Source organism: Schistocerca piceifrons, chromosome 5 (assembly GCF_021461385.2).
Source record: "Schistocerca piceifrons isolate TAMUIC-IGC-003096 chromosome 5, iqSchPice1.1, whole genome shotgun sequence".
NCBI classification, from domain to species: domain Eukaryota; kingdom Metazoa; phylum Arthropoda; class Insecta; order Orthoptera; family Acrididae; genus Schistocerca; species Schistocerca piceifrons.
In genome coordinates, this window is record NC_060142.1 from 579,681,070 (window position 1) to 579,693,879 (window position 12,810).

Sequence of the window (12,810 nt, forward strand, 5' to 3'; positions counted from 1 at the left end):
CACACTGACAGAACCACAGGCACATAGACACAGGTAACAGAGCATGCACAATGTCAGCACTAGTACAGTGTATATCCACCTTTCGCAGCAATGCAGGCTGCTATTCTCCCATGGAGACGATCGTAGAGATGCTGGATGTAGTCCTGTGGAACGGCTTGCCATGCCATTTCCACCTGGCGCCTCAGTTGGACCAGCGTTCGTGCTGGACGTGCAGACCGCGTGAGACGACGCTTCATCCAGTCCCAAACATGCTCAGTGGGGGACAGATCCGGAGATCTTGCTGGCCAGGGTAGTTGACTTACACCTTCTAGAGCACGTTGGTGGCACGGGATACATGCGGACGTGCATTGTCCTGTTGGAACAGCAAGTTCCCTTGCCGGTCTAGGAATGGTATAACGATGGGTTCGATGACGGTTTGGATGTACCGTGCACTATTCAGTGTCCCCTCGACGATCACCAGTGGTGTACGGCCAGTGTAGGAGATCGCTCCCCACACCATGATGCCGGGTGTCGGCCCTGTGTGCCTCGGTCGTATGCAGTCCTGATTGTGGCGCTCACCTGCATGGCGCCAAACACGCATACGACCATCATTGGCACCAAGGCAGAAGCGACTCTCATCGCTGAAGACGACACGTCTCCATTCGTCCCTCCATTCACGCCTGTCGCGACATCACTGGAGGCGGGCTGCACGATGTTGGGGCGTGAGCGGAAGACGGCCTAACGGTGTGCGGGACCGTAGCCCAGCTTCATGGAGACGGTTGCGAATGGTCCTCGCCGATACCCCAGGAGCAACAGTGTCCCTAATTTGCTGGGAAGTGGCGGTGCGGTCCCCTACGGCACTGCGTAGGATCCTAGGGTCTTGGCGTGCATCCGCGCGTCGCTGCGGTCTGGTCCCAGGTCGACGGGCACGTGCACCTTCCGCCGACCACTGGCGACAACATCGATGTACTGTGGAGACCTCACGCCCCACGTGTTGAGCAATTCGGCGGTACGTCCACCCGGCCTTCCGCATGCCCACTATACGCCCTCGCTCAAAGTCCGTCAACTGCACATACGGTTCACGTCCACGCTGTCGCGGCATGCTACCAGTGTTAAAGACTGCGATGGAGCGCCGTATGCCACGGCAAACTGGCTGACACTGACGGCGGCGGTGCACAAATGCTGCGCAGCTAGCGCCATTCGACGGCCAACACCGCGGTTCCTGGTGTGTCCGCTGTGCCGTGCGTGTGATCATTGCTTGTACAGCCCTCTCGCAGTGTCCGGAGCAAGTATGGTGGGTCTGACACACCGGTGTCAATGTGTTCTTTTTTCCATTTCCAGGAGTGTATTTTCTTCCAAAACATTATTACAAGAAATTATTCAAACAGGAGCTGTAATGAGAGAGAGAATCAGATGCGCCAGCAGTCGCAGCATGTTGACGTTACCTGAAAAGGCGCTTTTAGTTTAAGCTGTATTATCAGAATGAGGAATGTGCTAGTTCAGCGTTACGATCCTATCGCCATAGGAAGGCGATTCGAACGGCTAAAGGTCCGTTGACAAATGCAGCTGTGGCGAGAATGATTTCGAAGTTCGAAGCCACGGGTTGTTTAGACGATATACCCCGTAGTGGCCGACCGAGCACAACGCGTAACGCTGCTGAGGCAGTTCAGGAAGAAATGAAGACTGTAGCGGGTTCATTTATGCACGGGGAAGTCAGTGCTCGTGCAGTCGCACGTCGGACCGGCATTCCATACACTACTGTTTGGTTGGCACTTAGGCGTACCCTCCGATGCTATCCGTACAAAATCCATCGTTATCATGAACTGTTACCTGGCGATTTAGTGAAGTGGAGGGCATTTGCGGTGTGGGCGTTTCAAAAGATGGCGGAAGATGACGATTGGTTGGGTAACGTGTTGTGGACCAACGAAGCTCATTTCATGCTTCGAGGGTCTGTCAAACCCTACAACTGCAGAATTTGGGCTACCGAAAATCCTAGAACTGTCGTGGAAACACCGTTGCACAACGAGAAAGTCACGGTATGGGTTGGATTTACAACATCTACCGTTATCAGGCCTTTTTTCTTCGAGGAAATGCTTGATTCTGGTTTTGTAACTACTTCCGTGACGGGTGAGAGGTACGCCTACATGTTACGAATCGCATCATCCCCATCCTGGCTGATAAACACCTGCTGGAACGTACAATGTTTATGCAGGATGGCACTCCACCCCATATTGCTAGAGGCGTGAAAGATCTCTTGCGCGTGTCGTTTGGTGATGATCATGTGCTCAGCTGCCACTTTCATCATGCTTGGCCTCCCAGGTCCCCAGACCTCAGCCCGCGTGATTATTGGCTTTGGTGTTACCTGAAGTCGCAAGTGTATCGTGATCGACCGACATCTCTAGGGATGCTGAAAGACAACATCCGATGCCAATGCCTCACCTTAACTACGGACATGCTTTACAGTGCTGTTTACAACATTATTCCTCGACTACAGCTGTTGTTGAGGAATGATGGTGGACATATTGAGCATTTCCTGTAAGGAACATCATCTTTGCTTTGTCTTACTTTGTTATGCTACTTATTGCTATTCTGATCAGATGAAGCGCCATCTGTTGGACATTTGTTGAACTTTTGTACTTTTTGGTTCTAATAAAACTTCATGTCATTCCAAGCATGTGTGTCAATTTGTACCTCTCTATCTACATTATTCCGTGATTTATTCAGTTTTCAAATTTATACTGACTTTTTGATCACCCGGTATATTGCTGGAAAATCGTTACTTAAAGTATAGGGTGTGTCTCCATAACACTGGCCAAACCAGTCTCTGTCAGCAAGGGAATTACAAAATCTATGAATTTTTTCATCTGAGACAGGTCTGGTGATCACAATTTTTGGGAAAGGCTTAGTTATTCTAGTCTTATCAGGAGGAAACCTACTTGTATAGTTTAAGGTTACAGAACTATGAACAGAAAATGCAAACTCTGACACATCACATGATTCGTCTGTTGTTTTAAAATTCACAAAAATATTGTCAAGACATGCTTGTTCTCTTGTGGGCCTATTAATGATACAGTGTAAGTTGGATTGTCTTAGTAGATTTTGAAGTTCAGTGACACTATGTGTGTTGTTACATCAAAATCTGAATTCAGATCACTGCCTATTACTGCAATATCATAATTTATCCATCTAGTTTCGCCAAGTACATGTAACAGCTGGTCCAGTTTCTCTAGAAATACACTGATGATGCCCTTAGGTGATCTGTACAGGGATATTAGCAATAATTTAAAACTGTCTAAAACTATACCACCAGCTCAAAATTTCAGTTCATCACACAAAAAATCTAGATAAAATCTATTGACTAATATTTAAGTGACTTGTTAACATAGACTGCTACACCACCTCTTAAATGCAATTTTCTGCAGTAGCTATTGGCTATATTATAATTAACAAATTTAACAAATGTTAGGTCACTCTCAGTAACCCAATGTTCAGTCAAACAGAAAATGTCAAACCCATTTTCTATTCCAAGATCACTGACAATACGTTACTTATCCCTCACTCGTTGAATGTTAAGATAGCATATATTAGGATCAAACCTGTCTTTCCTCACAGATGTACCATTACAGTGATGGGCTATTAAATCTCCTGCACTATTTACCTTATGGGCTTCTTCTCCTTGACCTAGCGAGGTGGCGCAGTGGTTAGCACACTGGACTCGTATTCGGGAGGACGACGGTTCAATCCCGCGTCCGGCCATCCTGATTTAGGTTTTCCGTGATTTCCCTAGATCACTCCAGGCAAATGCCGGGATGGTTCCTTTGAAAGGGCACGGCCGACTTCCTTCCCCATCCTTCCCTAATCCGAGCTTGTGCTCCGTCTCTAATGACCTCGTTGTCGACGGGACGTTAAACACCAATATCCTCCTCCTCCTCCTTCTTCTCCTAGCTGCCTTCGAGTAAAAAAATCATTTAGACGGAGAGGAGGAACTGTTTTTCGCTTACCCACAACACTTGACACTGCTACTGCTCGTTGAACTCTCTTCCCTTCTTCATGTTTATGTCTTGATCTCGATGACTGGGTTCCCCTTGTGGATAGTTCAGATGTTGCTGCACAATGGATACCTGTACCACTTGATTGAGCAATAGTTCCTGTAGCTGAGTATGCTGCCACCCTTGCTGTTTCTTTCTTCTCTGTTCCTTGCTGTGTTGTTCCATCTGTTGTAGCTGTTAATATGCCTGCTTCTCTCCCAACACGTTCTTCTGTAATCAATGTTTCTTGAAGTTGTGTTACTGCAGCAGCTGGAGTACTTGGTAGGCAAGATATATTGCAACTCACTTTCACCATCGGCAATGTGATTGGATTACATTTATTACTTCTAGGAGAAACTCTTTCCACTAATGCCTTGATCTTCTGGCTGAGTAGTGATTTGCCCCATTTATTTAAGTGCATACCATGTGTAGTGAAGTGCTTTCTCTTCAGGTCATCAACATTAAGGAAAAACGCATTTGCAGTGGCCTTGCAGATCTTTTTGTACATCCTGTTTGCTTTTTGGATCTCTCTGTTCACACAAGAAGTTTCAATAAGATCATACCTGTGTGGTATGTCTACCACAATCACCTTTTGATTCACTAATGTACGTAGCGCATTTCTTAACACACTGTTTGCCACTATTAGTTCATTCTTATACACATCATTTGCGCCGCCCGTTATTACTATACATTCACTCTGCGACATGCAGTTATAGTTTTTACAGTCTTTTAAAACTTGTGTCAGGCCTGCTCCAGGTTTCCCAACACTTGTAACAGGGAGATCTTTCTAGAGGCGAAGAATACCCGCAACTCCTCTCCCGTGGCTGTCAGTAAGTGAAACTGTAATCCTACTAAAGTTTATTTTCGTCATTTTATTTGCATCGTCGCGGCAGTTACGTTTGTTTCATTTTGCGTTTACTTCCCGCCAATTCAGATAAATAATCTTGGTGCGAGTTGCCGGACTCGTCATTATTAACTTCACAGTCTGTAATGAGACACTGAAATCTGTTTCTTAACGGAACTGTAAAACTGTTTGAAGTAGGTTTTGCATACTTCTCTGGTTCATTGTGCTCCTGAGAAGCGTTCGGCTAAGAAATGGGATGCTGTGTTATTTGTGGAAGGGTCAAGAATATTAAAACAACCATAAAGTGTGAGTCTTGTAATAGTTTTGTTTGCAGGAAGCAACGAGTGTTAGTTACAACTGTGAAAAGTGTCAAGTTACACCTCCAGACTCAGATGACTAGTGATTTGAATCTTGACAGGGCCTGTCTGTAAGCTGTTATAATATGGTTTCCATAGGCATTCACTATGAATATACACTCCTGGAAATGGAAAAAAGAACACATTGACACCGGTGTGTCAGACCCACCATACTTGCTCCGGACACTGCGAGAGGGCTGTACAAGCAATGATCACACGCACGGCACAGCGGACACACCAGGAACCGCGGTGTTGGCCGTCGAATGGCGCTAGCTGCGCAGCATTTGTGCACCGCCGCCGTCAGTGTCAGCCAGTTTGCCGTGGCATACGGAGCTCCATCGCAGTCTTTAACACTGGTAGCATGCCGCGACAGCGTGGACGTGAACCGTATGTGCAGTTGACGGACTTTGAGCGAGGGCGTATAGTGGGCATGCGGGAGGCCGGGTGGACGTACCGCCGAATTGCTCAACACGTGGGGCGTGAGGTCTCCACAGTACATCGATGTTGTCGCCAGTGGTCGGCGGAAGGTGCACGTGCCCGTCGACCTGGGACCGGACCGCAGCGACGCACGGATGCACGCCAAGACCGTAGGATCCTACGCAGTGCCGTAGGGGACCGCACCGCCACTTCCCAGCAAATTAGGGACACTGTTGCTCCTGGGGTATCGGCGAGGACCATTCGCAACCGTCTCCATGAAGCTGGGCTACGGTCCCGCACACCGTTAGGCCGTCTTCCGCTCACGCCCCAACATCGTGCAGCCCGCCTCCAGTGGTGTCGCGACAGGCGTGAATGGAGGGACGAATGGAGACGTGTCGTCTTCAGCGATGAGAGTCGCTTCTGCCTTGGTGCCAATGACGGTCGTATGCGTGTTTGGCGCCGTGCAGGTGAGCGCCACAATCAGGACTGCATACGACCGAGGCACACAGGGCCAACACCCGGCATCATGGTGTGGGGAGCGATCTCCTACACTGGCCGTACACCACTGGTGATCGTCGAGGGGACACTGAATAGTGCACGGTACATCCAAACCGTCATCGAACCCATCGTTCTACCATTCCTAGACCGTCAAGGGAACTTGCTGTTCCAACAGGACAATGCACGTCCGCATGTATCCCGTGCCACCCAACGTGCTCTAGAAGGTGTAAGTCAACTACCCTGGCCAGCAAGATCTCCGGATCTGTCCCCCATTGAGCATGTTTGGGACTGGATGAAGCGTCGTCTCACGCGGTCTGCACGTCCAGCACGAACGCTGGTCTAACTGAGGCGCCAGGTGGAAATGGCATGGCAAGCCGTTCCACAGGACTACATCCAGCATCTCTACGATCGTCTCCATGGGAGAATAGCAGCCTGCATTGCTGCGAAAGGTGGATATACACTGTACTAGTGCCGACATTATGCATGCTCTGTTGCCTGTGTCTATGTGCCTGTGGTTCTGTCAGTGTGATCATGTGATGTATCTGACCCCAGGAATGTGTCAATAAAGTTTCCCCTTCCTGGGACAATGAATTCACGGTGTTCTTATTTCAATTTCCAGGAGTGTATTACTTTTCAACGCCGACAGTGAAATATAGATTTTTCAGAACTAAATCATTTATGTTTTTAGATGTTTATCAACTTTTCTAAATAAAGTATAATTAACAGCCATGTTAAATAACGTAACATTGTTTCCCACTATAAGTGAGCAACAGTGTATAGACATCTCTTGGCTACATATGTAACATTATTTCTTAGTATTTTTCACTGTGCTCATAATAAATGACTTGTATTAAGCGGACAGTACAATTTGTTAGTATTTCTATAGTTTTAATATCATTTTCAGTGATTCTATATCTACCCTTAAAAACAATAAACTAATTAATATCAGTACTAGTATGAGAGCATACGAAAATAACTGTAGAACTGAAAAGCGCAAGTGGTGCGCAAAATGTGCTGCGCGACTGCTCGTACAATAAAAAAACGCGCGCCTGTCGGAGTGTAAATTTCCCATTGCAGTTTGATAAAGAAAAATACCCGCAATAACCTTAATGGAAAGAAGAGAAATTTCTTGGATAATATCCTTTCTTTCTTTTATTGTATCAAATATCTTCCCAGCAGAATAGGCTTACTGTATGTCGAAATGTAGATTTGACGTACTTTTCAGAAATCTAAACTAGTAGGAAGTCAAATGAAAGCTCTAGAAACTAGAAACAATTGAGATTCGCTAAGTGTATTGTTGCCGACGCATTCTTGATATAATACTTGCCACTGCACTGTGTATTCGCACGTTAGTGTTATGTAGGCTTTTGGTCTGTGTGGAGTATACGGCAGATTAGGGAGAATGTTGCAGCAAAGGTGTCAGTACCCATGGGTCTCAGAACCAGTTAAGATTTCTGAATACTACGATAATTTTAAACAAATGTTGTCGTCATTGTTACCGAACACGCAAAGTCCAGAAGTGTCGCAGGAGATGGAAGAAAATGTGAAACAATTGCAGATAATGGGAGCGAATATCACGCTGGAACAATTTCGTCAGTTGGACGCAGAGTGTGAGTAAGTAATGAAAGGGACCACTTGTGACATATCTCGTTGTAGCCAGTACCGTTAAAGTAAGTGTGATGTATGACAACGAATGTTCACGTAATAGACGTTTCTCAAACTGATGTTCTCACATTTTTCTATATATCGAGTTTAATAGCTGGTATTTTTGACTGAAGTCTTCAAAATTGAAATGGATTTTGTGATAATAATGACCAGTAGTAATTGCCCCTTTATGATGTATCGTACCACTAAAAAGTGTGTAATTACGTAACAACAAGTAACCGTTTCAGACCTGATATTTTTATTATTTGCATAAAAAATTCAGTAACTTGTATTGACGTACACCACAAGGCACAAAAACATATTTTACCTACTTTGCAAATTATACGATGTATCACAAGTAGTACATCAGGTTTCAAATAGAGTAAATAGTTACATACAAGCACTTATTTCTTTATTACTTTGTTTTCCGTTCAGCACTGTTGTAGAAGAAGTTTCTGTTGACATGTCATTATCACTAATTATGGTAGAACATGGATATTATTCACGCTTTGACTAATTTCACTCAGTGTTCAGGTACAGCACCTAGCGATTATGGAAGGACTTGAAGCAGCTGTAGTGGTCTGTCTTAAAGAAGTGGATAACACATTTTCCACCCTTGTTTTTTGACTTCAAGATACATATTTCTTTCTTGCGTCGTCCTTGATTGTCCACAATTTTTGGGAATTGTTCCTCACTGTCACATCGCATACCGGTATCATCTTTACCGTCTGTGCAGTATTAGTACATAATTTTGTCGCTACACTTCCAGTTACACGAAAAGCTTCTGTCAGTTTAGGTTTGAGAGGTGTTGCTTTCCTTTGGTAGGCAATGAAATCATAAATCAGCCTACTCTTGCTGCACAGAAGGTAACATTTCACCCCCCCCACTACCCCCACCCGCAAAGATATGTCTTATCATTTTTATGTTTTAGGTTATCTGTATGATTTTGTATGGATCTGTATGATTTGCTTCTGTTTATGTACGTAGTTATCTGCAAGAGTTGTACGCAGGCACTATTATTTATGTTTTTTTTGCATAAAAATAACAAGTCCTATATCATAGTACATGATAAAATGGATGATCAGTAAATTATGAAATGATACAATGTTCTATTTTCAGAGATCCTCTGATAGGAACAATTTGCTCATCAATATAAAAATTCTCTTCAAGCTGAAGATAATGGTATAATGACTTCACACAGCCAGTCAGTCAGTGACAGGTCTAATCTTCCATAGTCTGTCATTACTATTTCCGGGTTTCTCAGATGCAAAACGTAGGCTGTTCAGTAATTTTTGAAGTTGGTTGCTGGCGGTCAGGTCAGCAACCAATGGGATGTGTGTCAATGGCTTTGAAAACAAATCTGGCAAAATTTAAGATACCTGTCACAATGTGTGTTGCAGTGAGCTTCAGAATTTCTGTGGGACCAGTTGAAAGGCTGCTGCCTATGTTTCTAACAGAGTAGTTCTTTGTATGAAAAGCATTAGTTTCATAAAGATCCTCTGGTATATACCTTCTAAAATTTTCATATGATGTGCAACATATTCTTCATTTTCTCAGTATGGTGTTCAGAGCCAAACATTGTTACATGTGTTGTCATAGTCTTTTACCTTTGAGTCCTCACACATGGGTACACACTTCACATGATTTCTCAGTTGTGAGGTGTCATCATCAGAAGTCATTTCTATTTATTTTATTTATTTATTTATTTATTTATTCATCCGTGGAACAATAAATATTGTATGGATGTTGTCAGATTACAACATTCTAGCATTCCCTTCCATCTCAGGTGATGTTCCAGTAACTGTAATAGGATGAGTGCCAATAATTCAACAAACAACAACTTTATTGTTTCAAATTAGTTTTCTCTCATCATCTCATTGGAGACACAGACCAGGTCACATACATCACCATTTTGTATTTGCCAAGCCAGAACTTCAAGTTCACCTTCTGATAACGGTGTGTACTAGTAAACTAGTTTTATTCAGCATGGAGCCATTGAACATCCTGCACTACAACAGATTCAAGAATATGAACAAGTAGTCGTTAGTTTCCACAACACTTGAGTATGATAATGGGTCATTCCATGTAATCTCACAGTGGTTAATAAGGTGATTGTTTCAGAATTTAAGTTATATTTGTTACATGGATACCTACAGATCTTAATGAATGAATGAATGAAATTTTATTGTCGTTTAGCTATTACAGCAATTGACAAAGTCAAGTTACATAGGCCTATATACAAGTTATACAGCATATATACATGGGTTAAAGATCAATATGTGACATAGGTTTTACATAAAATACAATATTTAAAATGAAATAATATGAAAACATTGCATCATAACTGATTCAGTTAAGGAAATTATGCTGCACTCTCCAAATCGGTACCACTATGATATTTTACAGTCGTAAAATTCCTGAAGTGAGTAGTATGGATTTGCAGCTAACCAACTGAAGAATTTGTCTTTAAATAAATCAAATGGAGCTTCTACTCATTCTAGTGGCAAATTATTAAACATCTTCATACCCACCACTTCGTAGCTGTTCAATGCTTGGATAATCTGTAGTAAGGTATGTCAAGATTGCTACTATTTCTGGTTCCATGAGAGTGTACATCTCTTCTACACTGGTATTCTGATAAGTTGCTCTTTATATGCAGTAGGGCAGTGTAAATATACATGTTTATAACAGTTAATATTTTTAAGTTGATGAACAGTGGTTTGCAGTGGGCCAGTTTATCACTGTTTGTGGTAATTCGAATTACTTTCTTCTGAAGTACCAAAAGTCCTGAAGGTGTGAGCTATTGCCCCATATTAAAAGCCCATAAGATATAATACTTTGAAAAAAAGCAAAGTAGGCTGATCTTACATAGGCCGCAGGTACATGGTTTATTAAATTCTTTAACAAATACACCACACTAGACAGCCTTGCACTAATGTATTTAATATGTGGCTCCCAAGTCAATTTACTATCTATAACAATACCTAAGAACTTAACACTATTCTTGAAGTCTTCTACTGGCGGATCTCTCAAACTAAATACAATCTTTTGAGTTTTACTCTCATAATGCAGGAACCCATTAGCTCGGAACCAGACTGATGACTGTGATATTGTGTCGTTTGCCACAGTTTGGAGCATATCAATGTCTGAGCTGATATTGAAAAAAGTGGTATCATCTGCATAGAGAATGGAGTGAGTATTTATGTAGGATGGTAGATCGTTTGTCATTAGGATAAATAGCAGAGGTCCTAATACTGAGCCTTGTGGCACACCGCACTTAACTTCAGCTAGCTGTGATCTCTGTTTACCAATACAAACAATTTGTCTACAGTTGCTGAGGAAAGATTCAAAAATGTTGTCAACTTCACTGTTTGTGATTCCGTAATAAACTAGTTTGTTGAGGAGTGAGATATGCTTCACAGAATCGAAGGCTTTGCTAAGATTACAAAAGGTAGCCTGAGCAAAATATTTTCCTTCATAAGCATTAAGCACTTTTTTAATCAGGGAGTCAATGGCATGGACTGTGGATTTGCCCTTCCTAAAGCCAAATTGTACCGCAGTAATAATGTTATTACATGTCAGATAATCACACAACTGGGAGTTGATGATGGATTCCAAAACTTTAGATAAAATAGGTGTCAGGGATATTGGGCGATAGCTAGATGGGCAATTTTTGTCTCCTTTCTTGTAAATGGGCACTACCATAGATAATTTTAATACTTCTGGGAATACTCCTTCTATTAGACATCTATTTATACATTTAGTAAGAGAATATACTATGTAGCCAATTATCTTTTTTAACATATTACAAGAAATACCATATATATCTTCACTATCAGAGGGTCTAAAGTTATTTACAAGAGTTAAAACAACATCTGGTGTGACCTCTGTTAAAAGGAATTTATCGTTCAGGGTGTAATCTACATTATGGTATTTAATGAGATCAGCAACGGTCTCTTATGGCCTCACAATGCTGTCCCTAATTTGGTTAACAGATTTTATACAGTAGTTATTAAATTCATCTGCTGAAATTACTACCTCAACTTTTTGCTTGCTTTTGGCCACTGAATTTATTATAGTCCATGCTTTTCTGCATTTCTTTTTTGATGACTCAATGCTGACTAGGTTATGTTGTTTTTTGGCCTCATTTAAAGCATACTTATATTCCTTTTGTGCTCTTGAGTACCTTTGTTTAGCCATATCAGTTTTCTGAAGTCTGTAAGAATCTCCATACAACAACAACCTTCTTTTCATATTGGCTAGTTGAGCGGTATACCATGGATTCTTATCCCTATGTCTATTACTGTTACTTTTAGGGTTAACTTTACATTTGTATTGAGGGCAGTTGGTCTCGAATATATTTAAGAAATAATGAAAAAAATCTACCAAACAATGTATTGGCAGAGCCCTGAACATTATTGTTAAACAGATGTGACCAGTCATAATTACTGAGTGAGACCATGAAAAAAACAGACCTCTGTTCTTTTATGCATCTAGTATGAAGGCCACTAAGTTGAAATAATGTATAAAAAATAGGATGCATTATACAGATTTCTCATGAAAAATGTTGAAAAACACACTTTTCCATGCTGTGCTTTAAATTCATGATTTTATAAAAATGTAGAACTTTGTACAGGAAAGCAGTGCAGACCTCAGCTTGTGCAGTGTAACTTTTACTTGTAGTATTAAGTAAAATTAATAATGAAAGGCATTTGGCATTGCAATTAATAGCTCTTACTATAAGGATGTCTCCATCAGGAGAAAACATCAGATTTGATGATGGTAACTCACTTTATTCATTCCACTTACATGTACCAATTGTACCTAAAATGTTTGTGGTTGACCTGTAGGTCAGAACAGTAAACTGGTGAGAGATGAAAACAGTTACCAATCATTTTGCTACTGCATGTGTTATATTTCACAGTTAAATGTCTTTTCAGTGTTAACAATTACAAGAAACAGCTTGGGCACACAATTAAGGTGGCACCTATATCCTTATTCTGCTACTGTTATTATGAAGACAACTTCAGTGAAATAAAGAAAA

General features: G+C 42.1%; 1 protein-coding gene across 1 annotated transcript in view; it reads left to right on the top strand.

Annotated features, from left to right (window-relative positions):
• Positions 1-7,524: 7,524 nt before the first annotated feature.
• The window catches only part of LOC124799149, a 162,484-nt gene continuing 157,198 nt past the window's right edge, over positions 7,525-12,810 (top strand). The window contains exon 1 of the mRNA XM_047262687.1: positions 7,525-7,736. Within this exon, the coding sequence (XP_047118643.1) occupies positions 7,525-7,736 (212 nt within the window). The remainder of the gene's footprint in view (positions 7,737-12,810) is intronic.